General features: G+C 44.9%; 1 protein-coding gene and 1 long non-coding RNA gene across 21 annotated transcripts in view; one reads left to right on the forward strand and one right to left on the reverse strand.

The window, feature by feature from the left end:
* The window catches only part of MAGI2 (membrane associated guanylate kinase, WW and PDZ domain containing 2), a 618,868-nt gene extending 610,020 nt beyond the window's left edge, over positions 1 to 8,848 (reverse strand). For all 18 annotated transcript variants that reach the window (XM_081210614.1, XM_081210613.1, XM_081210622.1 and 15 more), the window contains exon 1: positions 8,432 to 8,848. In XM_081210614.1, coding sequence (XP_081066740.1) covers positions 8,432 to 8,732 — 301 coding nt within the window. In that variant the 5' untranslated portion in view covers positions 8,733 to 8,848. The remainder of the gene's footprint in view (positions 1 to 8,431) is intronic.
* Positions 7,439 to 15,977, forward strand: LOC308596020. 3 transcript variants are annotated; one of them, XR_014012273.1, is made up of 3 exons: positions 7,439 to 7,843; positions 10,115 to 10,144; positions 15,212 to 15,977. It is a non-coding gene; the product is annotated as an uncharacterized lncRNA (long non-coding RNA). The 3 variants fall into 3 exon arrangements; XR_014012274.1 differs by lacking the exon at positions 7,439 to 7,843 and adding an exon at positions 9,010 to 9,106 and having other exon boundaries at positions 15,212 to 15,965; XR_014012275.1 differs by lacking the exons at positions 7,439 to 7,843; positions 15,212 to 15,977 and adding exons at positions 9,010 to 9,106; positions 12,535 to 12,602.
* Positions 15,978 to 24,975: the final 8,998 nt, after the last annotated feature.

The raw sequence follows: 24,975 nt of genomic DNA on the forward strand, positions 1-24,975 counted from the left end.
CAACTTTTCTGAAGCCTCCCCAGAAGAAGCTCAACAGCCTTGATTATTCCTCCCCAATGGTAGATCACTGCCAGTGTTTTTAGAGTGGGAATAGATCGCAGTCTCTTGGGAGTTGGACATCCCTGCAATATTGTATTGATTGGTGTTTTTAATGAAGGACTTATTGTCATTTGCGATTGTTCTTATTTTTAAATTGTTATTGCTGTTGATTAGGTATATTGTCAGCCGCTGGGCATGAATGACTTTTTAAATGCTTCTTGTATGGACTGGGACTTTCCTAATAAAATATTGTCTTTTTGGATCTGTGCTTTGATGTGTTCCTTGGAGCAGACTCTCTCACATACCTCCTGCTTTTTCTCCTAAAGCAGCCTATAGAGCAGCTCTGACACCCACTTACCTCTCTGTATGCTTCCTTCTGTGTCCCTCTGCAAATGTTGTTTTTACAATAGTGGGCCCCCCTAAATTACTGTGATGATTCATTGTTCTCCAAAAGCATATTTAGCTAGTTATACTAGTTTAAAGATTCATCTGTATAATGGATTAACGCCATGCATGATGGAAGGCTGATCTACACATGCTAAAATATTAGGTTATAACTGCATAAATGTAGGTTATGTACTTGGGATAGATTCTGCACTTGGTGACATATCTGTACCTGTCTGTGTGAAGAGATATGCAAAACAGATGTGGATAACTCCCTTTCCTAGAGATTTAACAATAGATAATCTGAGGGGGGGGGTTTATAGTCTTCTCTGTATGGTTTGGCTTTGGAAGCCAGGCCAAAGTCACTAAAGTGCTGGGATTCTAACATATGTTTTGTTTAAAAGAAGATTTACATTGTTTTCTATCCATTGTTTGTTCTTCAAAATGGTTGATGATCGTGAGACTTTTAGAAGGGGTGGCTAAGAAATTGACATTTTAAAGTTACATCAAGAGACTACCTAAACCTACAATAACCGCAAGTAAAATTACTCATAACAAGAAGCCACAGATTTAAAATCCAAATTCATTTAGCTCATGAGTAGGCAAACTAAGGCCCAGGGGCCGGATCCAGCCCAATCGCCTTCTAAATCTGGCCCGCGGATGGTCCAGGAATCAGCATGTTTTTACATGAGTAGAATGTGTCCTTTTATTTAAAATGCATCTCTGGGTTATTTGTGGGGCATAGGAATTCGTTAGTATTTTTTTTCAAAATATAGTCCGGCCCCCCACAAGGTCTGAGGGACAGTGGACAGGCCCCCTGCTGAAAAAGTCTGCTGGCCCCTAATTTAGCTCCTGGTGAACAATAATACTAAATCCTCAAGTCAATGAATGCTATGTGTCAAGGAAAAATGAATTATCTAGATGTGAATGCTGGTTTCTGATGTTTTACAACATCAATCTCTGAGAAGAAAAAGATCAGCTCGGCCACAGCATCAGAAAAACTCTGGTGTCACATAGAGTTCCTACTGAACATGGGCTTCCCATTCAGGGCAATATCAAAGCAGTGGTACATATGCAATAGGAATAGGTAAATTTCAATCAACAGCCAAAGCCACTGCATATTTAGGAAATTGGACTTTTATGGGAATGTCAGAACTCTGGAGTGGGGCATATAAAATCTATAAATCAAAAGACAAGGCATATACTTCACTGGGGGACAGGGGGACGGGACTATATGTCATGGAAGGAAACTGCTTTGCATATGAAATATACAATTACAGTAAGAAAGTAAACTCTTGGAGAATTGTTATAACTCAGTGGCTGAGCAGTTACTTTGTGTTTAAGGTCCCAGGTTCAATTCCTACCATCAAGTAAGGCTGAGACTTGGCAAGAGTCCTGTCTGAACTGCAGAAAATACCAAGCTACTAGATCAATGGTCAGACTCCCTATAAGGCAGCTTCCTATGTTCCTGTACCTATGTCATTTAAGACAGAAACATCTTTTTTAGGTCCACGACTGCATTGCTGTATTAAAATTGACCACAATATTCAACATATTATGTTGGGCTGCTTTACCTAATTTTCAGTGAAGGCACGGACTTTTTATTCAATGCTATCTATCTATCTATCTATCTATCTATCTATCTATCTATATTAGTCTGATATAATAGTTGATATTTAAGTCCGTTTTTTAGGCCAAGAACTCAATATTTGCCAACAGATAGAAAAAGAAGAAGAAGAGTTTGGATTTGATATCCCGCCTTTCACTCCCCTTCAGGAGTCTCAAAGCGGCTAACATTCTCCCTTCCCTTCCTCCCCCACAACAAATACTCTGTGAGGTGAGTGGGGCTGAGAGACTTCAAAGAAGTGTGACTGGCCCAAGGTCACCCAGCAGCTGCATGCGGAGGAGCGGAGACGCGAACCCGGTTACCCAGATTACGTGACTACCGCTCTTAACCACTACACCACACTGGCTCTAACCATAGAATGGTTACACAAACTAGCACTATGTACATAGCCTCCCCAGGAACAAGGAACATTCTGGTCCCACCGTCAATGTATCAAATAAGTTAACCTATTTTTATTGCTTTATTATTTCGTTTACCTAAATCAGGTAAAATGAGTCACTGACAAATGCAAAAAATAATACGCACTTGCTCCAAATCTCTAAAGTAGCATAGTAGTACTTGCTATGCTGCTACCTATTTCAACTATATAAAATCCACAAACACAGCTAACACATCTAAAAAGAAGACTCTGACACACAGCTAGCTTGTAAAAGGTTCAAATGGAGCAGAAGTGAGAAACTGACGGTAGAAGTGTGAGCTACAGTGGAATCATCATCATAAACAGAGATGCAAGGTCTCCCTGTTAAGCATATTTCTAGATATAACTGTGGTTTTTCAAGTCATACTGCTTCTGAGTACACTTCCCAAAATGCACTTTAGGGTTGCCATATTTCAAGAGGTCTGGATATAAAGAGTTGTTGAGGTTTTTTAGCACAATCGCCTGATAGCTCTGCCGCCGCCGCCAAACCACAACCTGAACCAGAGAAGCCCACAACCAGTTTAAAAAAACAACAAACATTTGCTTTAAAATGTAGAATTCCCCCTAGATGAGCATGTAGGACCCCCAAAAGAGGCCATGTCCAGGAATTCCCGGATGTATGGCAACTCTAATTTAGGCTGTCATGGAGCCATCTATGACAGTGCAGACACACCTGATTTGTAAGCATAGTCTGTTAAAACAAGACTAAAATCAACAGGCAACCTGGCAGAATCTACTCGCCTTGCAAAGGGTAAGGCTATAGCTAGGCCAATACACACTATGCAATGTGTAGGTACAGCAACACAAAGAAACTCTCAGAATTATCTGGCAAAGGCAACCTTCTGCAATGCAGGCTTGTTGTTTAGTCATTTAGTCATGTCCAACTCTTCGTGACCCTATAGACCAGAGCACACCAGGCTCTAAATGTAGGCTATAAACTTGCTAAATATCCAAGGACAATTATAAACTCCAAAGCAAGCATGGGAAGATGCAATAACTAACTTTGCATAGCTCATAACTGCACTCAAACAGCTACTTAAGATCACCCATTTAGTCAGTAGTGGGATTTCAATCTATAGCTCCCCAAAGGCCAAGGCTAAACTCTTGCCTTCAAAACCAAGATGCCTGCTGAGTAAACAACTTCACATAATTCAAGCAATCCAGCCTAGTTAACACACTACCCATTAAGAACACCTGCTTGCTTACTTAGGATGAAATTCTTGGAAATAAGCACTGCGGAAATCTATATGGCTTACTTCCAAGTAAGAAGGCTCAGTCCTGGAGTGTTGTAAGGGAAGAGATCTGGCAGGCTGGCTCTCTTCTAATCTAAATATGCTAGAGGCCAAAGGTCAATTTTGTAAGCCGCTAAAACATCAGAGAAGCATTTTTTTACTGTTTAGGCAACTGAATGTAGTGAAGCAGATCCGCAAATCATTAAAAATGTATCATTTTAATTGTCTGTGCTAAAAGAGTTCAACAAGTTACTGTAAAACAAAATTAAGCATTCAGTAATTTTGTTTCTGTGGGGAACCTGACAACTGATTTGCAATAATGTTCAAGAAAAATGTGTGCTCAAACACTTTTAACCACCATAGTAGGAGGGTCAATGCCCTACCTACACAACTCACACTGTGATTTTACTCTGACAGCACTTAATTCCAAGAGAGAAATGCCAAAACGGCCACATGGCCGCAGTCAAGGTCATGATGTTTTAATTAACTGTCTGCAGTGAAACATTTTATAGAGGGGTTCACTGATAAATGTATGCAAAAATTATGATAATGACTTAATTAACCTTGATCTGACATGTCTCAGAACAGAACAAGAACAAAGTTACAAAAACAGACATCATTCATTGGCTATGACTCTTTGTTCTGTACACTGTTTGGAGAAAACAATTCACTGGGAGTAAACTTTTAATATAGGGCCTCTGTACTTCAAATAAGGAGGAGGGTAGAAACTAAATTGGATTGTGTTTTTAAAGATCCATTTGGCCATATATAAACTGGACAAGGCTTCCTTCTATAAGAAGGCTAAGCTAAGTCATTCAATTCCCTGCAGAGGAGTTGCCAGCTGTTCCCTAATCTAAGAGCATTTGCACTGAAACTGTCTTATGAATGTAGTTTGCATAGAAACTGGTGCCCAAATTCTCAATTTTATGTGATTTGCACATGGTGTAAATAAACCCCATAAAATGTCAATTGCCTACATATGTTTTAAATATTACAGATAGGAATGCATTGCTACCCTAAGAAGGACTTCAATTTCAAAACAGATAAAATTTAACGATGAGCGATGGGGTGAACCAAGATAATGTGTATATCAACTAGACTTGTTTTTCCCCCCTGTAAGGAAGCTGAGTCATGTATCTTACTCCCTTTGGAGGAGCTGCCAGCTGAAGGATGTTGAAGAACAGCACCAGTTACTGTAAGGAATAAATTAAGGCATATACAGTCATAAGATTCTGATATAATCATATTGCATTTCCAACTATGGACAAAACTGCAAGTTATCTTAAAAAATAATTCCATAATTTTGCATGTAGGTAAAAAGGAATGGCAGCTAAAATCAGTTTTAGCCTATTTGTCAATAATATTATCTGCCTTTTCAATTGGTAGGAGATATCTGAAAAGATGAGTTTTGGTATGTAGTCACATACATGTAAATCCCACTGAGGTCAGTAACAATCAATGTGCAGGACAGCAGTAATGGGATCTCAAGTTCTTATCAACTTTGTTTTACAAAATAAAACTTTTTCAACTTGGTTTCCCTTTCTTTCCATATAATTTTTTCCCCTGCAACATTTATATACTGCTTAATTATTTGTATTTCTAAGTATTGTTCATAAAAAAGTATCCATGGAAAGTTATAATATCTATAATAAAACCAAGCACTATCTAAAAATGCCTGCTGGAACAGGAAAGTCGTGCACGTGAAGTTCAGCAAGGAGGGTGCCTGTCTAATCTCAGTTCCACAGAGTTGAGCCCTCAGCACTGAATGCACAGTTTTCCATGCCTTCATACCTTCTGGACTGTGCAAAGTACCCAAGTGACAGTTTGCTGCACAAAAATCAAAACATGGTCGTTTTAGCGGTATGACTTTAGTAGATGAGACAAAGCAGTAAAATTGCAAGTGCCTGATTCAAACTTTGGATCAGATCCATCATCTGAGGCATGCAAAAACACAAAAATCATTGAAAGTAATTAGCCAAAGAGAATACCTAAACTTTGCCACTGGACATTAAGCTGGAGAAGGAAAGCCATCTGTTACACTTTGCCATTAATATTCTGTTTATCATTCCAAATTGGTAGTAGTGGAATATTGCTTTTGACAGATTAGCATTACTTGTCCTACCAGTGTATTTCTGAGAACATGACCACACTGCAAATTCAAAGCAGTTTAACCCACGAGAGTTTTCTCTGTGGACCCTAGGAATTATTCTTTAACAAGTCCTGGGGATCTCTTAAGAGAATTCATAACAACATCGCTAAGCTACAATTACGAGGGTTTCAAAGATAAAGCCGTAACAATTAAATATTGCATAAACCAGTTTACATGTATAATGTAACTGTTGCTTCCAGGGGACCTGTTTTATTTAACATTCATTCTTATTTGTTTGCAGGGAAGGCATACACCACCATACCAAACAACTGTTAGCTCACACTTTCCAGTGAATTTCTCCATCACTTTCCTTAGTGCAAGAAGTTGGGACGGGAAGGAGGAAAGCAGGCTTGTTGCACCAGAACACCAAATCCATTCTACTAGCACAATCTGAATCTCCCTTAATGTTATTCAGTGCCACTTACAAAATAGTGGGAGTCTGGAAGTGGCCAGTCTTCCTCATTCAGCAGTTGTTAACCCAATTCATGGGTTATCACTGTGCATATTTATTTCAATGCACTGTAAATAACTTCTATTGTTTATATCTGTTTTTAATTAATTTAGGACTCCAAGATTTGAGGGCAGCTTTCCGCTACATATTTGATATTTATTTATTTTGGAATGGAGAGGGAAGACTCCACACCTTACCTACCCTTTTCTGTGTCAACACTAAGTACCGTATTTTTTGCACCATAACACTCACTTTTTTCCTCCTAAAAAGTAAGGGGAAATGTCTGTGCGTGTTATGGAGGGAATGCCTACGGGTGGCATGCCTACGGATTTTCCTCCTCTAAAAACTACGTGCGTGTTATGGTCCGGTGCGTGTTATAGAGCGAAAAATACGGTATTTCTTAACATGGATTTAGCTTCCTTAACAAACCACCCTACCTTAAAATGTGAAGCATAGCAGTACAACTCTAGATAAGGGATGGCAACCTATGGCACTTCGGGTGTTGCTGGACTCCAAACCCCATGAGCCGTGATGAGCACGGTCACAGTCAGAGATGATGCGTGTTTGGGAATGCAAGGAAGGCCACAGATTTCCTATCCCTCCCCCATAATTGCAGCATTGGCACTAAACCGATGGATTTTAGCTAGCTTTCCAATAAAGCTTTTATATGCTGGGCTGCTTAAATGCTCCTCATGAGCAGCAAAGCCGTTCCCTGCAAACCTTCTCTTGCAATCTTGCATTGCCACTCCACCTTCTTTGAAGCTACCAATCAATGACAACACTAAAAATAAAAAAGAAGCACCTTCAAGCCTGTTCTCCTTACCCCAATTCCCCCTAGGTTTAAACATGGCTTTCTGCTGTCTTTAAACAAAAATAAAAAACAGGAACACTATTTTAGCATGTCAGAGGACTTGTTTTCGACCCAAGAATCCCCTCGGCTGATTTTCGTAGAGGTGAGAAGCTTGTGGTGGTCAAGGACTTGGCACGCAGCAGCCCAGCCAGCGCCTTCAGGGGAACACGCCCCGCGCCTTGTGCAGATCTTGGGGGAAACCCAGCTGATGAGCTAAGTCCCGCCCCGGCTTTCGCCCCGCCCTCCTATTGGCTGAAACTCCACACTCGGAATAATAACAATCGTCCTCCCAAGCGATTGGCACGCTCGCCTTGGCACGTTGCGGCGCCTTAGCGCAGGCTGGTCCCCGGCGCGGCTACTACGACTCCCCGGGAGGGTTAGTCACCGGGGATGCTTTCCAGGGAAGCCTCGTTATTGCAGAGCTGTCATAATGTTTAGCCACACTTCTCTCTCCCCCTCCTTCCTTCCTTCCTTCCTCCCTCCCTCTTCCTTCCATGGCACGCGTTGGTGCCACCGCTCCCCTTGCCAGGAGAGAAGATTCCCTGGAAGACCTTCCTTCTACTCGCGTCCCGGGCTGAAAATGGGTGTGTGGCGGGGAGGGGAGTGTCGGTGCCGAGGCTTAAGTCTGCCCTGGATCCATGCTGCCCTTCCTCGTAGAGCCAGATCCCAGCCCTCAGCGGGATCCACTTTCAGGTAACGGTGCAGCGGCTGGCAGCCTTACAGCCCTTTCACAGGCATGTTTACTCAGCACCGAGTACAGGAAAAGAGCTTACTCCCAAGTAAGTGTGGATAGCCCTGCATCTGTCCTGAGCAAAAAGGTGAGAGAGGAAAAGGTGGCGCTCTGCACTTGCTCAGAAACACTCGCTTTTTTTTATATATCCCAGGACTCAGCTCTGGCGGAGGGGGGCAGATTCCGGGCTGCACATTTACGTCCTGCGCATCCCTGGCTCGCCAGCCCTTTCCCCGCCGGCCTGCTCCCTCTTCAGTCCCAGCTGGGCCCGGCCGAACTTTCTCCGCTCCCCGCGGCTCTCCAGGCGCTCCGCCGCTGACGCACATTTAATTCTGCCGTGCAGCACACGAGACACGCAGCGCGATCCAGGAAGGCTGTGCGCCGCCGCCTCCCCTTCCCCAGCCGCAGGAAGGGGGTCGGGGCGCCGCGGGGACGGCGGCGGCGGCGGCGGCCAAACTGCCCCGAAGCGGAGAAGTTGCCGCGCCTCGCCCCCCGCCGTCTTCGGGGCCCTTCGCCCGCCAACCCCCCCCCCCGGCCCGCCCCGCGCTTACCTTGCTTGACGCACTTGAGCCGGATGGGGTCCTTGCAGTGCTTGATCACGGCCAGCACATCCCGGATGGTGAGCCCGGCCACGGGGGTCTCGTTCACCTCCAGCAGCAGCTCCTCGGGCACCAACTTGCCTCCGCTCTCGTAGACCACCTTGCCGGGCTTGACCTCCCCCAGGTACGGGAACTGCCCGTTCTCGGCGCCCCCCTTGAGCTCGAAGCCCAGCTGGCCCTCCTGGCTCCTCACGATGACACACTCATGGACTCGGCTCGTCCAGTGGCTTTTCTTCTTCAAGCCCTTGGACATTGCCGTGAGGGGGAAAGGGATGGGCGCCTCTCCCTCGCCTGCCTGCCTGCCTGCCTGCCGCCCGCCTCCCTCCTCTCGCTCGCTCTCCTTTGCCTCGGGGTGTCCTTGGAGTTTCCTTTCGCGAGGAGGAGGAGGAGGAGGAAGGCTGCCGAGAGGGGCGGGCGAGGGGGCTGCTCTCGCCTGCCGCTACCGCTACTCCCGCCTGCCGTCTGGGCCGGCGGAGAGCAGGGAGGATGGAGCGGGGCGAGGGACGGGGCTGAGGCGGCGGCGGCGGCTTCCCCCCCTCTCTGCCGCTCTAGCTGCGAGGGCGCGGGGAACTGCTGGCCATGGCAGCTGCGGCAGCCAGGATGCTGCGTGTGCGAGAGAGAGGGAGAGTACGGACTAGTTTTACAGTAACTGGATGGCGAGCCTGAGGGAGGAGAGCGAGAGGGCGGGCTGCGTGTGGATGCTGCTGCTGCTGCTGGAGTAGTAAGAGGCGGCGGCGGCGGCGGCGGCGTGGATGTGTGCGGAGGGGGGGGGGGCGTCTGCCTGCCTGCCTGGCTCGCGCACTCGCTCTCCTCAGACGGAGCCTCTGACCCGGTAGTGAAGGCCGAGAGGGAGGCTGGCTTGCCTGGCAAAAGCAGCAGGGAAGGGAGGGAAGGGAAGCGAAGGGAGAAGGCGGGGAGCAGCCAGCGGTGGGTGGGGAGGGAGGAGAGAAGACGGACCCGCCGCCGAGGCATGCACGGCCAAGCGCCGCCAGGCTGAGGAAAACGGCGCCTCGGGCTCCGGCGCGCGCGCGCGCTCTCTCGGCGTCTCGCGCTCTCCGTCAGGTTTGGCGCGCTGGGCGAAGGAGACGTAGCCCGCCCCCCCCCCGCCGCGCGCACACGCACAAAACGGAGCCAGCCTCGCGCAACCCCCGCGCGCTCCCTCTCGCCCCCGCGCTGCGCAAAGGCGCGATTCTGAAGGGAGCCAGCGAACCATCCAGGCCAAAGGATCCCGGAAGGGGGCAGATGGCCCCAGCCATAGGAGCCAACTCCCAGGGGCCGCAGTCCCTTCACACACACCCATAAAATATTTGAGGGGGCCAGTCCCCCCCCCCCAAAAAAGTTGATGGGCATTGCCATTCCAGTGACGTGCGCGCCGTGTCTTGTGATCGGTTATGCAGGGCAAGGTTTCCTGAGACCCTCCCATATTTTATTCAAGTTGGCCCCCCTGACCCCAGCATTGCTTTGGCTCTGCCAGTTGCTGCAAACCGGGAGGGGGGGCTGCTCTTGGGCTCCGATCCTGCTTGCTGGTTTCCCCACTGTGAGAACAGGATGCCCAACTAGGTCTTATGTCTGGTTTTCTGCAGGGGTTGGCTCCAAGGCCAACTCTTTATATTTTTTCCTTTTCCCTTTCTGCAGTTCAAAATCAGCCATTGCATCTGAAAGCAGGTTGGTCACCACTTGGGATCTCTGAATCCTCAACACCCCCAAGATGCTTCAATTGCCTCATTGCCGTGAGGCAATCTCATAATCTGACACAATCTCATATGGCGTGTAACTTTTTCTTTTGCTGCTGCCTGTCCAGTCCAACACAAAGTAGGGGACGGGTTTTAATAGATAGGAGAGGATATAGTAATTTAGCCCTCCAGGTGTAGGTTAAACATACAAAGAGATCAGAGAAAGGACCTAGGCAACTCATAAATATGTTTCCAGCTACAAGAATGTAGGCATGGAGTTAATGGATGTGCCAGTTTGCCTTCATTACTTATACATATTTCCTTTGAATAGACTGTGTGTGTGTGTGTGTGTGTGTATATATAGACTGATAATAATAACAATTTTTTATTTGTACCCCACCCATTTGGCTGGGTTTCCCCAGTCACTCTGGGCGGCTTCCAACAAAGATTAAAAATACATCAAAACGTCATTAAAAACTTCCCTGAATAGGGCTGCCTTCAGATGTTTTCTAAATTTCAGGTAGTTGCTTATCTCTTTGACATCTGATGGGAGGGCATTCCACAGGGCGGGCGCCACTACCGAGAAGGCCCTCTGCCTGGTTCCCTGTAGCTTTGCTTCTCGCAGTGAGAGAACCACCAGAAGGCCCTCGGCGCTGGACCTCAGTGTCCGGGCAGAACGATGGGGGTGGAGACGCTCCTTCAAGTATACTGGACTGAGGCCAACACCAACACTTTGAATTGTGCTCGGAAACATACTGGGAGCCAATGTAGGTCTTTCAAGACTGGTGTTATGTGGTCTCAGCAGCCAATCCCAGTCCCCAGTCTAGCTGCCGCATTCTGGATTAGTTGTACTTTCCGGGTCATCTTCAAAGGTAGCCCCATGTGGAGCGCATTGCAGTAGTCCAAGTGGGAGATAACTAGAGAATGCACCACTCTGGCAAGACAGTCCAGGGGCATGTGTACCAGATGGAGCTGGTAGACAGCTGCTCTGGATGCAGAATTGACCTGCGCCTCCATGGACAGCTGTGAGTCCAAAATGACTCCCAGGCTGTGTACCTGGTCCTTCAGGGGCACAGTTGCCCCATTCAGGACCAGGGAGTCCTCCACACCTGCCCACCCCCTGTCCCCCCAAAACAGTACTGGCTTCTGCTGTTTGCTGCCTTGCTCTTTTTTCCATAGCTGAACCTGGGAGTATTATTTTCCCCCTCATCCCTCCCTCCACACTCCTAAAGAGTCTTGCAAATCTGAATTGTTGCAGTGGAATCCATTGCTAAAGAAACAAAAATGTAGTGGCACCAGTGCTTTTTTTCTAAAAAAAAAAATATGTTTAGGGATACTCTCATTTTCCTTCTCATATTGAAATACTGCTCTTCAATGAGGCCAAACTTACATTCACAAAATGTTTAGGGGTATGCGTACCCCCTGCTTACCCCCAGAAAAAAGCACTGAATGGCATTGTTGTTGTTTTTTGTTTTTAAAGTGATGGCTTTAAATGTGAAGGAAAGGTTACAGGAAGAAGAGAAGGAGGAAAACGTTCTCAAATGTGCTCTGACAAGTATCTTTTATAATAAATTTTCAAGAAAAGGGACTTATTTCCAAGTAGACTATAGAAGCTATATATTGTCATGGCCTCTCCCAGATAAAAAATACACACATCTGATACTTAAGACTATTGGCAAGAGAAACCTTTGCAGCAGCTTCCGTGGTGCTCCAGATACACACAACACATGTCTGCTTCTAGCCTATAGACAGTGGTCCACCGGTCTGGGCCCTATGGAGCAGTTGCAGCAACAGTGGGGCCCCTCTGCTCCTTTGGCTTATATACCGTCCTCTGATGGGCTCCTTGCCCACCACCTGAGACGTTTCCTGCATGGAAGTCATTGCTGCTCTGCCTTTTTCAAGCCCCTCCTGGTTCCAGGAGACTGTGGGGTGGGGGAAGGTGGGGGCTCTACTGAACCATCTGTTGCCTGAACTGTCCCTTCTTCCTCAGCTACATCCTGCACGCCCTCCTCTGCCTTCCACTGCCCTGACTCCCTCCTCTCGCCTTGTGGGTGGCATGACTGGTCATCACTCCCCTGGTCCCCTGCCTTTGCCACACACTGGCAGTCCCTGGCACATATACGTTTGTGGCTTAAAAGGCAGTGAGATCTTTTTCCCATGCTGGGTTTCAAGTCTCTTTTTTTACCTTGTTATACACAGCAAAGAGGGGTGGAAATGTCCTCACCTGATGCCCCTTATTGATTTATTTCTCTGTTCCGAACCCCTATTCAATGGTGCTGTCATCTGCTCATGTACAACAGCTGCCTGAAGTGTGCATATCTTAGCTTAACCTCAGCTTATGTTTTCAAATTAGAAAATGTACTGAACGCTATTGTTTCTCAGGAAACTCCAGGATACATGTCAATTGGGGCCAACATCATGTGTACTTGGTTTCAAACACTAATGGTGCACTAATGGTGCAACATCTTTATCAACGACTTGGATGATGGACTCAAGGGCACCCTGATCAAATTTGCAGATGACACCAAAATGGGAGGGGTGGCTAACACCCCAGAGGACAGGATCACACTTCAAAACGACCTTGACAGATTAGAGAACTGGGCCAAAACAAACAAGATGAACTTTAACAGGGAGAAATGTAAAGTATTGCACTTGGGCAAAAAAAATGAGAGGCACAAATACAAGATGGGTGACACCTGGCTTGAGAGCAGTACATGTGAAAAGGATCTAGGAGTCTTGGTTGACCCCAAACTTGACATGAGCCAACAGTGTGACGCGGCAGCTAAAAAAGCCAATGCAATTCTGGGCTGCATCAATAGGAGTATAGCATCTAGATCAAGGGAAGTAATAGTGCCACTGTATTCTGCTCTGGTCAGACCTCACCTGGAGTACTGTGTCCAGTTCTGGGCACCACAGTTCAAGAAGGACATTGACAAACTGGAACGTGTCCAGAGGAGGGTAACCAAAATGGTCAAAGGCCTGGAAACGATGCCTTATGAGGAACGGCTAAGGGAGCTGGGCATGTTTAGCCTGGAGAAGAGGAGGTTAAGGGGTGATATGATAGCCATGTTCAAATATATAAAAGGATGTCACATAGAAGAGGGAAAAAGGTGGTTTTCTGCTGCTCCAGAGAAGCGGACACGGAGCAATGGATCCAAACTACAAGAAAGAAGATTCCACCTAAACATTAGGAAGAACTTCCTGACAGTAAGAGCTGTTCGATAGTGGAATTTGCTGCCAAGGAGTGTGGTGGAGTCTCCTACTTTGGAGGTCTTTAAGCAGAGGCTTGACAACCATATGTCAGGAGTGCTCTGATGGTGTTTCCTGCTTGGCAGGGGGTTGGACTCGATGGCCCTTGTGGTCTCTTCCAACTCTATGATTCTATGATTCTAAGTGCAATGTATCTGATGGAAACAGCAAAGTAAACACAGTCTGGGATGCAATGAATACAAATACCGCAACCACCATCTCCACCCACTGAAGTACTAACCCTACAAAAACAAATCATTAATTTGCCACTATGGAGTGAGTGGGGAAGGGGCTTCTGTGGTCCCATCTGGAATGCACATTCAACGTGTGCAGAGAAGACACAAGTGACTGATGGGAACTGAGCAGATTAAGAATTGCACTGACATACGGAAATTGATTGGCAGTCATAGCAATTTCATTACAGTTTAAGCACTTCAAATTATTTTTGTGTGTAGAATGTGTACTGGTTGCATTGAGTGATTTGTAGTAACAAGTGAGATGGGCGTGTATTTAGAGAATAATGAATGAGAACAGGAACATTTAAGGGGAAACAAAGAACAAAGGCACTTTGATACAGCGTTCTACATGGGTGGAAACGTAGGTGTTAAGAGTCTAATTTCATGAAGGAGCTTGTAGGATTTGTAACCCAAATAGAGAACACTTAAAGAAAAGGAAAAGATTTTTTTAAAAAAAGAAATATTGAGGATGAAATTAATTTATACCAAGGAACAGGGCCAGAAGAACAGCAAAGGCCTCTATTTTCATAGTCCTCTGTAAATGTGTTTTGAATTGCAGCCTTTGAGGGCATCTGTTCTCTGATGTTCTCACTTCTGCTGGACCTGGGAACATGCCTTTTCTATCTTAATGTCCAACCAGCGACATATTTGCTCATTTGTTATCTTTCTGGGGTTTTTTTTTTTAATGATACGCGGTCAGAAACTCTGGTTAATGCTTGACATGCTGTGCTTAATGACATCACTCCCCCCCCCCCCAGGTCTCAGGTTTGAGCCCTGAGATCTCAAGGTCTGGGATGCTCCTACACACTGATTATGAAGGAACAAGAAGCACCAGGTTTTTACCTTCCTAGGCCTTGCTCAAAAAGGAAATTGCACATTCTTCTACCTGGGAGATGTGCAAGTTTCTGTTGTGTCAGGAGGATGTGCATCTCCTGGGTGGAAAAGATGAGAAAACTGGTTTTTTACTTAGCACCACCAAATTTGATGGGACTGAGGGCTATTAAGGCTTCCAGTCTTTTTGCCAACCCCTCCCCCCCATAGTTATATGTTTCCCCCGCTTCCCACCCTGCCATCTGCATCCGTAGTGGGGTTGCCTTAGTCAGGGAAATGGACTGGGTCAGGCTGCTTTCAAAACTTATCCCTGCTCCCACTGTTCCTCCAAACTGAACATGGACTCCAGGCTTTAAATAGTGTAAGTAAGGAACATATTGGCTCCACTTACATTCCAAAATCTGGTCCCTAGTTTGGAGGGGAAATCTCTTTAAAAATCTGTTCTCCCCTGCCATTCAGAAAAGTGTTCTTCCATTTTAAGGTTAGGAAGCTGCATAGTCATCCTTAAATCCCCCAGTCTATGGCTTTACTCTACCCTATCCGTTTGTCAGGGGCAGACTTTGAAATTTCAGTGGCTCCCTGTGCAAGGCCAAAATTTGGCACTGCCCCCCCACCTGTCATCTTCCGTTCTGCTCAGTTCACCATGTCATAGTTGTGACGCTCTGCTGCACTCCCTAGGCTCAGCACCCATTGCAGCAGAACCTGTTGCACTGCCCTAAATCCACCTCTGCCTTTGTCCACAGTCATGCTCCACCAGGTCTCGGCTCATCATTCTCAGACACCAAGAGGGATGCTACTAACTTCAACAGCATCAACCTTTCTGCCCTTATCCCTGGACCTGCCTCAGAAAAGTTATATGGTGTGCTCCCCCCCACCTTCCCCCAAACTCTTCCTTCCAAAGCACATCTATTGCTAATTCGTTAATTTAGTTAATTAATTAAACAGCTAATTGAACAATCCGCTTTACCACAACACAAACAGCTCCGTGAGATCCCACCTCTAGCTTCACTCATAGAGAAAGTTTTCACTGGGGGCCAATACGGTGTGTTTGCTGTTTTATGTATCACTTTAATAATTAGTAGAAGATGCCTTTTATTTCCCAGTGCTTAAGCTTCCATATTACCTTAAACAAGCTTGGTTCATCAGGATTATTTGCGGTTCTCAGTACTTGTTTGAATCTGATTGCTGCTGATCTGACTATTATGCTGAATATCCTGTCTCTTAAATGGTGCCTACTCCCACTTTAAAGTGTTTCCATTAAAAAACCTATCAGCAACAACCTGAGCCTGCATAGAATATTAATTTGTAACAGGTATGATCGTTTAGATAATTACAGGCCTTTGATTCTGTTGTCAAAGGCGTGATGGATGTGCAACTATGGAGCTGTGGTGGTTCATTGGGAAATAATAATTTCATGTAATGGAGGAATGCCTGCGTGCGCACCAGGGGCCACAATGCAACACAGAGGCAGGAGTGCTTAAGTAGGCCAGCACAATATTCTCTACTACACAATTTTCTGAACAGCAGAGGAGGGTACGGGGGGGGGGGGGGAGGAATAGTAGTGCTGTTTGAATTTCATGAAACTCTCCAATAATGTCATGTGAATGCTTAAAAATTAGCTTCTGCATTTCTAATTGTTGCCATTTCAGGAGAGCACCCTAGTTTTGAAAGACTCATCTGGAAAATAAAATAGTCCTAATCAGAGGAGTCTCATCAAAGTGAATAGACATGGCTAACTTAGGCACATTAATTTCAAAGGGCAGAAATGAGTTAAATACCACTCCTAGAGTTGTATTCAATGTAGTGCTAAGCTGCTTGTTCTGTTAGTGCAAGGATAACTTGAGCCCCATGTTGGGCACAGGATTCCTGCATTGTGGGGGATTGGACTAGATGACCCTCAAGGTCCCTTCCAACTGTACCATTTTATGGTTTTGTGGTTTCCCCCCAAACCTCCAGAGCTGATGTGGGGAGGGCATGGGGCATGTGCAAGGGGAGGAGTCAAGAGAAAGTTGCATTGTGCAGATGTAAATCTTTGCACAAATGAAACAATGCAGTAGGTTACTACCCAAGTGCTTGGAACTCTTTACAGGCTGGTCCTGGGCATGCCTACTCGAAAGTAAGGTCCACTGAGTTCAGTGGGGCTTACTTCTAAGAAAGCGTCCAGAGCCTTAAGTTGCAATCCTGACCCCAGTTACTTGCATGGAAGCCTCATTGAATTCAACGGGGCTTACACCTGGGTAGACATGGTCAGGATTACATTGCTAGGCGGCAATTCGGTGCTAACTTACCTTGATTGCAAAGTTGCCTCCAGACTGTCAGTATGTTGCAGGTGAGATTCAGTGGCATGAGGGCAAATTAAGTTTGCACAGATGAAAGTGGACTTAGCACTCTTGCACAACAAACCCACTCCTTTAAAAAAATGACTTCTTTTCAATAAGGAAATTAATGGGGAAATGCGCTGGAAAGTGTGGGGTAACAACTGCTTGACACGATGTCATCTAAGGTTTGGGCTGGGTGTTCATCAGTATGCGGATGATACCCAGCTCTACCTCTCTTTTGAATCAGAACCAGTGAAGGCGGTGAAGGTCCTGTGTGAGTGTCTGGAGGCGGTTGGAGGATGGATGGCGGCTAACAGATTGAGGTTGAATCCTGACAAGACAGAAGTACTGTTTTTGGGGGACAGGAGGCAGGCAGGTGTGGAGGATTCCCTGGTCCTGAATGGAGTAACTGTGCCCCTGAAGGACCAGGTACACAGCCTGGGAGTCATTTTGGACTCACAGCTGTCCATGGAGGCACAGGTCAAATCTGTGCCCAGGGCAGCTGTTTACCAGCTCCATCTGGTACGTAGGCTGAGACCCTATCTGCCTGCGGACTGTCTTGCCAGAGTGGTGCATGCTCTGGTTATCTCCCGCTTGGACTACTGCAATGCACTCTACGTGGGGCTACCTTTGAAGGTGACTCGGAAACTACAACTAATCCAGAATGCGGCAGCTAGACTGGTGACTGGGGGCGGCCGCCGAGACCATATAACACCGGTCTTGAAAGACCTACATTGGCTCCCAGTACGTTTCCGAGCACAATTCAAAGTGTTGGTCCTGACCTTTAAAGCCCTAAATGGCCTCGGTCCAGTATACCTGAAGGAGCGTCTCCACCCCCATCATTCTGCCTGGACGCTGAGGTCCAGCGCCGAGGGCCTTCTGGCAGTTCCCTCATTGCGAGAAGCAAAGCTACAGGGAACCAGGCAGAGGGCCTTCTCGGTAGTGGCGCCCGCCCTGTGGAACGCCCTTCCAGCAGATGTCAAAGTGATAAACAACTACCTGACATTCAGAAGACATCTTAAGGCAGCCCTGTTCAGGGAAGTTTTTAACGTGTGATATTTTATTGTATTTTTGGTTTCTATGGAAGCCACCCAGAGTGGCTGGCGAGGCCCAGCCAGACGGGTGGGGTATAAATAATAAATTATTATTATTATTATAACCTCCCCACAAACAAATGCATGTTCAATAGACAGCCTGTGTCAGATAATCTCCCTGCCAACTTTGTGCAAACAAATCAGGATGAATGTTCATTAAGCAGGTTGTTTGGAAGTGACCTGTGTTCCACTGGACACACTGGGGCAACCCCTCCCCTTTTTAGTACACATACATAGGATTTTTCCTGGGTCTTGCTGCTCTTGTCAAGATGGTCACACAAACACCTAGAATTGGTTCCAATGTTCTTGAGTGTCAAGATCACTGGTGATTCTGTTAACAGCGGAAGACAAGTTTTGAAGGGCTAAGCCAGGGGTCAGCAAACTTTTTCAGCAGGGGGCTGGTCCACTGTCCCTCAGACCTTGTGGGGGGGCCAGACTAGATTTTTTTTTGGGGGGGGGAATGACTGAATTCCTATGCCCCACAAATAACCCAGAGATGCATTTTTTTAAAAAGCACACATTCTACTCATGTAAAAACACGCTGATTCCCGGACCGTCCACGGGCCGGATTGAGAAGGTGATTGGGCTGGATCCGGCCCCCGGGCCTTGGTTTGCCTACCCATGGGCTAAGCCTCCACATCTGCTTCCTTTTTCAAACAGGAACATTGTTCTAAAGCTAGTGTTTGATATGGCATCTCTCTTACTGACAGCACCAGTGCATCTAGACCAGTGTTTCCCAAACGTTTTTGGGCAACGGCACACCTGTGTACTAAAAAAAAATCTCGCGGCACACCACCATTAAAGCCCCGCCCCGTGACGTCAGCGCGCAGCGTCACGCCGGGAGGGACGCACAAAAGTGAACGTTTTTTCCCTCGGCAGCTCCTCTCAGCTGCGCTCAATCCGCCTCGGAGCGCAGGAGCGATGCCTCTCTCTGGCTCTCCCTCCGCGCAGGCTGAGGGAGGGAGGGAGGTGCGCGTGTGACCCGTCTCTGCTGGGAGACCAAACCCAGCGAGGCAGAGTCGCGCGGAGGCGCCCAGGCAGCGCTGCCGGCTGCGAGGAGGAGCGCCAGGCAGCAGCAGGAGGCGCGGCCTCTCCTCGCCGCCCCCGCCCCGCCTCTCGCCGCCCGACTCGCCCGCCTCCCTCCAGGCATCTCGCGGCACACCAGCCGGTGTCTCACGGCACACTCGTGTGCCGCGGAACACCGGTTGGGAAACACTGATCTAGACAACGACCTCAAACTGGTTTAATCTGTTATTCCTTCTTCTGAGGGGTACTAAGGTTCTGTGTGGGAGGATTCTGATCTTGGGAGGTTTGTGTTGGGGAAGGCATAACCCTTTCCCTTCCAGTGATGTTTCTCCTTTCACTTTTCCCCAAGCTTCTTTTCCCTTGTGGAAGAAAATATGGGAAAGAGCAAGCAATGGAGAAGAAATGGTTTTCCACAGAAAAATAGAGAGAAAAGAATAAAAAAGTTTATGTCTTCCAAGACTGGTTGCAGGCTCTGCATCTGAATTGAAAGAACAAAGCTAATAAAAACCTTGAGGAAAACTTTGTGTAGTGTGGCCTGAAAACACTCAGGTAACCTTGTGTATGACTGTGTCTTAAGTAAACAAAGCAGAGCACAGTTTATGTTGATGTCTTCTGCTCAAATGTTGCCCTCTGCTTAGAGCACAGTTACATATGGTTACATTTCAAAATATTATTTTCCATTTGTTTTGCTTCTCTTTTTTAAAGGTACTTTCCCCATTTCTAAGGATTTTTTAAAATAAAAAAACTGTTGATTTTTGCTGAGTGCTTGATGCTACACTACCAACAAAGCAGGCAGAACAGCAACTCTTATCTGAGCCAAATTGTCATGGGTTGTGTGAAAGGGCTTTTAAATCCTTGCTTGCATACTGATGCTTTTGTAGACTCCTGTGACCCGTTTTCTAAGCACTATGTAGTACACAAACTTGTTCACATCTGTTCTGATTTGAACTCTAAGCCATTTGATATAGAACAGAGCTAGCTTTAGTATCATCTTGTCAAACTGTTTGGATGGGTTCCATGTTATTTAAACCGAGGATGGGAACAGGTGGGGCAAGGAGCGCTATGCATTCACCTGTGGTCTGGATGCTTGCCAGCTTACAAAATCATGCCAGGTGACACTAACCTTTATGTTGAAGGTAGTTGTAAACGCTTTCTTAGTAAGGAAAGGAGCAGGCAGCAGCAAAAAATGTTGTACTGGAGGCCCTTTTTAAAAAGTGTGTGAACAGATGAAGCGGCCTTATACTGAGTCAAACCAGTGGTCCATCTAGCCCAGTACTGCTTTCACGGGCTGGCAGAAGATCTCCAAGTATCCCAAATGATGGGGGTAGATTTGAAACTGGAATATAAACTCCTCCAGTTCAGAAATCCATTGTGAACCCGGCCTAATTTCAGAGGAGTTGGGGAGTGCCTATTAATGGGTTTTGAATTTGCTTCCCTGCCAGTCTCACATCCATCCAATGTATCCTTGTTTTACTGTTTAAAATAAAGTTATCCTTGTGTAATAGTGGGCAAATTGATGAAAGGGTAGTTCACTGAAAAGAAGGAGAAGCCGCGTTGTGTTTTCCTTGGCTTGGATGCTCCTGTCATTTCCCACTAGGAGCTGTACTTCTCTGTGGCTCTTAATTCAATCAATTGAAAAATCTCATGCACCACCATAGGGAATGATGCTCCTGAACATGCAGCTAAGCATGTTCAGGCATATCCGGGTCAATAAATGAAAATGGTTGGTGAGGTGAGGTCAGACTCCCCTGTGTTTGGTGCCCAACCTTCTGAAAGGAATCTTGAAAAGGTCTGAGCTTTCCCCAAGAATCCTCATAGAAATCTCAGGAGAACTGGAAAAAAGATCCCAAGTGTATTCAAAAACTCAAGGTTCAAGTAAAAACAACAACAAAATATATGCCTTTGCCAGAAGCCTAAATGGCAGAACAACTTTTACTTGGTGTGCTTCTTCCAATATGACGATCACAATCTTCTCATATGATTTGAGCTTTGAGGGTTTTTTAACATTCAAACAGTGTTTGAATTTTATGAATTTTTTTTTTTAAAAAAATATGTGATTTCAGCATTTTTACAGTAGCATGGCTTAGAATCCTGGAGAATTTGCCAACATCATACTCCCATAATGGAAGAATCAATGCAGGGTCCATTTATAGAACTGGAGATGTAAAAATTGAATCTTAAAGATTTGAAAAAGATCAGTACATACACCCATGGCCAATGTCTGTATTTTCTTTTTATCTCCATGGTGATACTAACTTTTCACATATATGTTGGATTTCCTAGGCTATCTGTGCAAATCAAGAGACTCACAGACAGCTAAACGAATTGGCATTAAAACAGTAACAACAAAAACTGCTGTCTCCTCTGCAGAGACAAAAACAAGGTATTCAAACAAGGTATTTTCCTAAATATGAGTTTGATCCTAATTAAGACTTCATGCATTCCAATACCAATAAACAGAAAATGAAACCAATATTGGACAATGTTGCTTTGTATTTATTTTATATACTAGTACTGGAGTAAATAAATTGTTTTTAACAATGTATATTTAAAAATAAATTTATGTTTATTACATTTCCTTTTTTAAAAACAACAACTTTTATTTATGCAATTTTAACAACTTTTATACACACATCATACAGTATCCATCTCATCTCTTTTCCAAAGACTTCCCAATCCATCTCTCTGTGGCATTCTAGGGAAATCTTGATCTGCTGCATATCCTGATATTTCACCATTATCATGTCAAGTCTTCCTTTTTGATGTTATCTGCTGTTCATATGTTAACTCCTACTTGTAGATTAAATTGTATATTGTACCCTCTAAAACAATTTCCAAAACACCTCCACTCTTCTCCTCTCTTTAACTCATCCTTATTCCTTAGTTTCACGGCCATGGTTACGATATGTATGTATTCTATCAATTTGTTCTGCCAAATCTTCATGGGTACCTCTTCTTTCCATTTTAAAATATATGGTGGTACCTTGGTTCTTGAACTTAATCTGTTCCGGGAGTCCGTTTGACTTCCAAAACCATTTGAAAACCAAGGTGTGACTTCCAGTTGGCTACAGGAGCTTCCTGCACTCAAGTGGAAGCTGTGTCGGACATTTGGCTTCCAAAAAACATTCACAAACCAGAACACTTACTTCCAGGTTTGCGGAGTTTGGGATGGGAGTCGATTTGTTCAACAGCTAAGCTGTTCGAGAACCAAGGTACCACTGTACTATTCTAGCTGCAGTGGTCGCATACAAAAAGATATTGAGTGCCTTTTTTGGAATGTCATTACCTATTATCCCTAATAAAAAGGCCTCTGGTCTTTTGGGAAATGTGAGTTTTAGAATCTTTTTAAATTCTGTATGAATCATTTCCCAATATTCTCTAGCGTACTTACATGACGACCACATATGAATAAAGAGTTTCCTCTACCTCATGGCACTTCCAGCACAAATGAGCCACCTTTTTGTACATTTTCACTAATTTGCTGGGTGTCAAGTACTACCGGTATATCATCTTTTGTAAGTTTTCCTTAATAAGATAGCAGGCAGAGAAATTCATGCCCCCCCCCATAGTTTTTCCCATGCAGACAATTCTATGTTGCCTTTACCATCTCGTCTTTGGTCTCTCACTCCAGTAACAGTTTATAAATTTTCAAGATTAATTTATCATCCTTTCCTATTGCAATTTTTTCAAATTCTGAACTCATTTCCACAGATCCCTTTTCCTTATCTCTTTTAAATAACTTGTTTACTTGAAAATACTGAAACCAATCTATAGTATCCGAAATCTCTTCTCTTTTTTCAGGTGAGCTCCTTCTTTAAATTCTATAAGGTCTTTAAAAGTGGTCCACTTCTTGACCATGTTCAGCCTTTTCACTGAGACTGCCTCCGTTGGTGATACATTTTGGGGCTTTGCTCTCTAAAAGATCTTTGTGTCTCTGCCAAACCATGTATATATTTCTTCTAATGACATGGTTTTGGAAACCTTTGTGCACCCTGGATTTGATTTGCAGATATGCATGCCATCCAAAGCGTAGGTCAAAACCTTCTCAGTTTAAAATGTTGGTATCCCTTAGCTTCATCCATTCTTTCAACCAGCAGAGGCACACTGCCTCATAATAAAGTCTGAGGTCTGGAAGGGCAAAACTCTCTTACGTCTGTCAGATTTTTATAATTAATCTGGGGTTTTTTCGTCTGCCAGATGAAGTTTGTCATGTCTTTCTTTCATTGTTTGAAACAGTTTGGGCTATTTATCACCGGCAGTGTTTGAAATAAGAACATTTTAGGCAACACATTCATTTTGACTGCGGATATTCTTCCTAACAAAGAAAGGTTAATTCCACTCAATTTTTCCAAATCTTTTTTTATTTCATTCCAGATTTTAACATAGTTATCCTGGAAAAGGTTTAAGTTCTTATCTGATACCCATATCTCCAAATTTTTATTTTTTAAAATAATTTTTGTTTAAATTCCCATAATATTTTCAAGTCTTCCTTTTGCCTGTGAGTCTAGATTTCTGACTACCAGTGTGGTGTAGTGGTTAAGAGCGGTAGTCACGTAATCTGGGAAACCGGGTTCGTGTCTCCGCTCCTCCACATGCAGCTGCTGGGTGACCTTGGGCCAGTCACACTTCTGTGAAGTCTCTCAGCCCCACTCACCTCACAGAGTGTTTGTTGTGGGGGAGGAAGGGAAAGGAGAATGTTAGCCGCTTTGAGACTCCTTAAAGGGAGTGAAAGGCGGGATATCAAATCCAAACTCTTCTTCTTCTTCTTCTTTTAGGTTTCTTACATTTCATTGAGAGAGTTCAAAAGCTAAGGTTTAAAGTATTACTTCATTTATTTGAAAATGTATATTCTAGACAAACTAGTCTGTAAATAGAACTGTCATAGTGACCTACAGTGAGAAAAACAGATAATGTAATATCAGTAAAATCTATTACATTAGAGTTAAAGAAAACAAACCAGAGGGCAACATAAATGCCGCAGAACAGCCACCTAATGCTGCACATGCTGTTCTACAAAGCTAAATATATTCTAAGCGAAAAAGACCAGCGAATAAGTAAGCAGGCCTCAACAAAATGATTGTGCCCAGAAAGCCTGTTTTATCACTATTTACTTGTCCTTTAAAAATAGGACCAAATAGAAGATTGTAGAGGCTTGGACTATACAGTGTTATGAATGCTAACCTGCTTGGCCAGCCATCTTTTTTGTTACACAGATTTTGCTAACACAAGGCCAAATTCTTTTCCTTTTAAGTGAGTTGGAACCTTTTTCCTTCTTCATTTTACTACCAACAGATGTTTGCTGTAACTTCTAAAACTCTGTGAGTAAAAGCTTCACTTATTTGCAAAGCTAAGTATCTGTGATTTATTCTAACCTAAGCCATTTTGTCTCGTACACCCCAGGTAGTGTGGTTGCTGACCTTGAGCCAGACATCCTGGAGAGTGAAGTCAAATGGGCCTTAGAAAGCACTGCAAATAACAAGGCCAGTGGAAGTGATGGTATTCCAGCTGAACTGTTTAAAATTGTAAAAGATGATGCTGTTAAGGTGCTACACTCAATATGCCAGCAAGTTTGGAAAACTCAGCAGTGGCCAGAGGATTGGAGAAGATCAGTCTACATCCCAATCCCAAAGAAAGGCAGTGCTAAAGAATGCTCCAACTACCGCACAATTGCACTCATTTCACACGCTAGCAAGGTTATGCTTAAAATTCTACAAGGAAGGCTCAAGCAGTATGTGGACCGAGAACTCCCAGAAGTGCAAGCTGGATTTAGAAGAGGCAGAGGAACCAGAGACCAAATTGCAAACATGCGCTGGATTATGGAGAAAGCTAGAGAGTTCCAGAAAGACATCTACTTCTGCTTCATTGACTATGCAAAAGCCTTTGACTGTGTTGACCACAGCAAACTATGGCAAGTTCTTAAAGAAATGGGAGTGCCTGATCACCTCATCTGTCTCCTGAGAAATCTCTATGTGGGACAAGAAGCTACAGTTAGAACTGGATATGGAACAACTTATTGGTTCCAAATTGGGAAAGGAGTACGGCAAGGCTGTATATTGTCTCCCTGCTTAT

This window comes from Podarcis bocagei (assembly GCF_964188305.1).
Source record: "Podarcis bocagei genome assembly, chromosome: 10".
NCBI classification, from domain to species: Eukaryota; Metazoa; Chordata; class Lepidosauria; order Squamata; family Lacertidae; genus Podarcis; species Podarcis bocagei.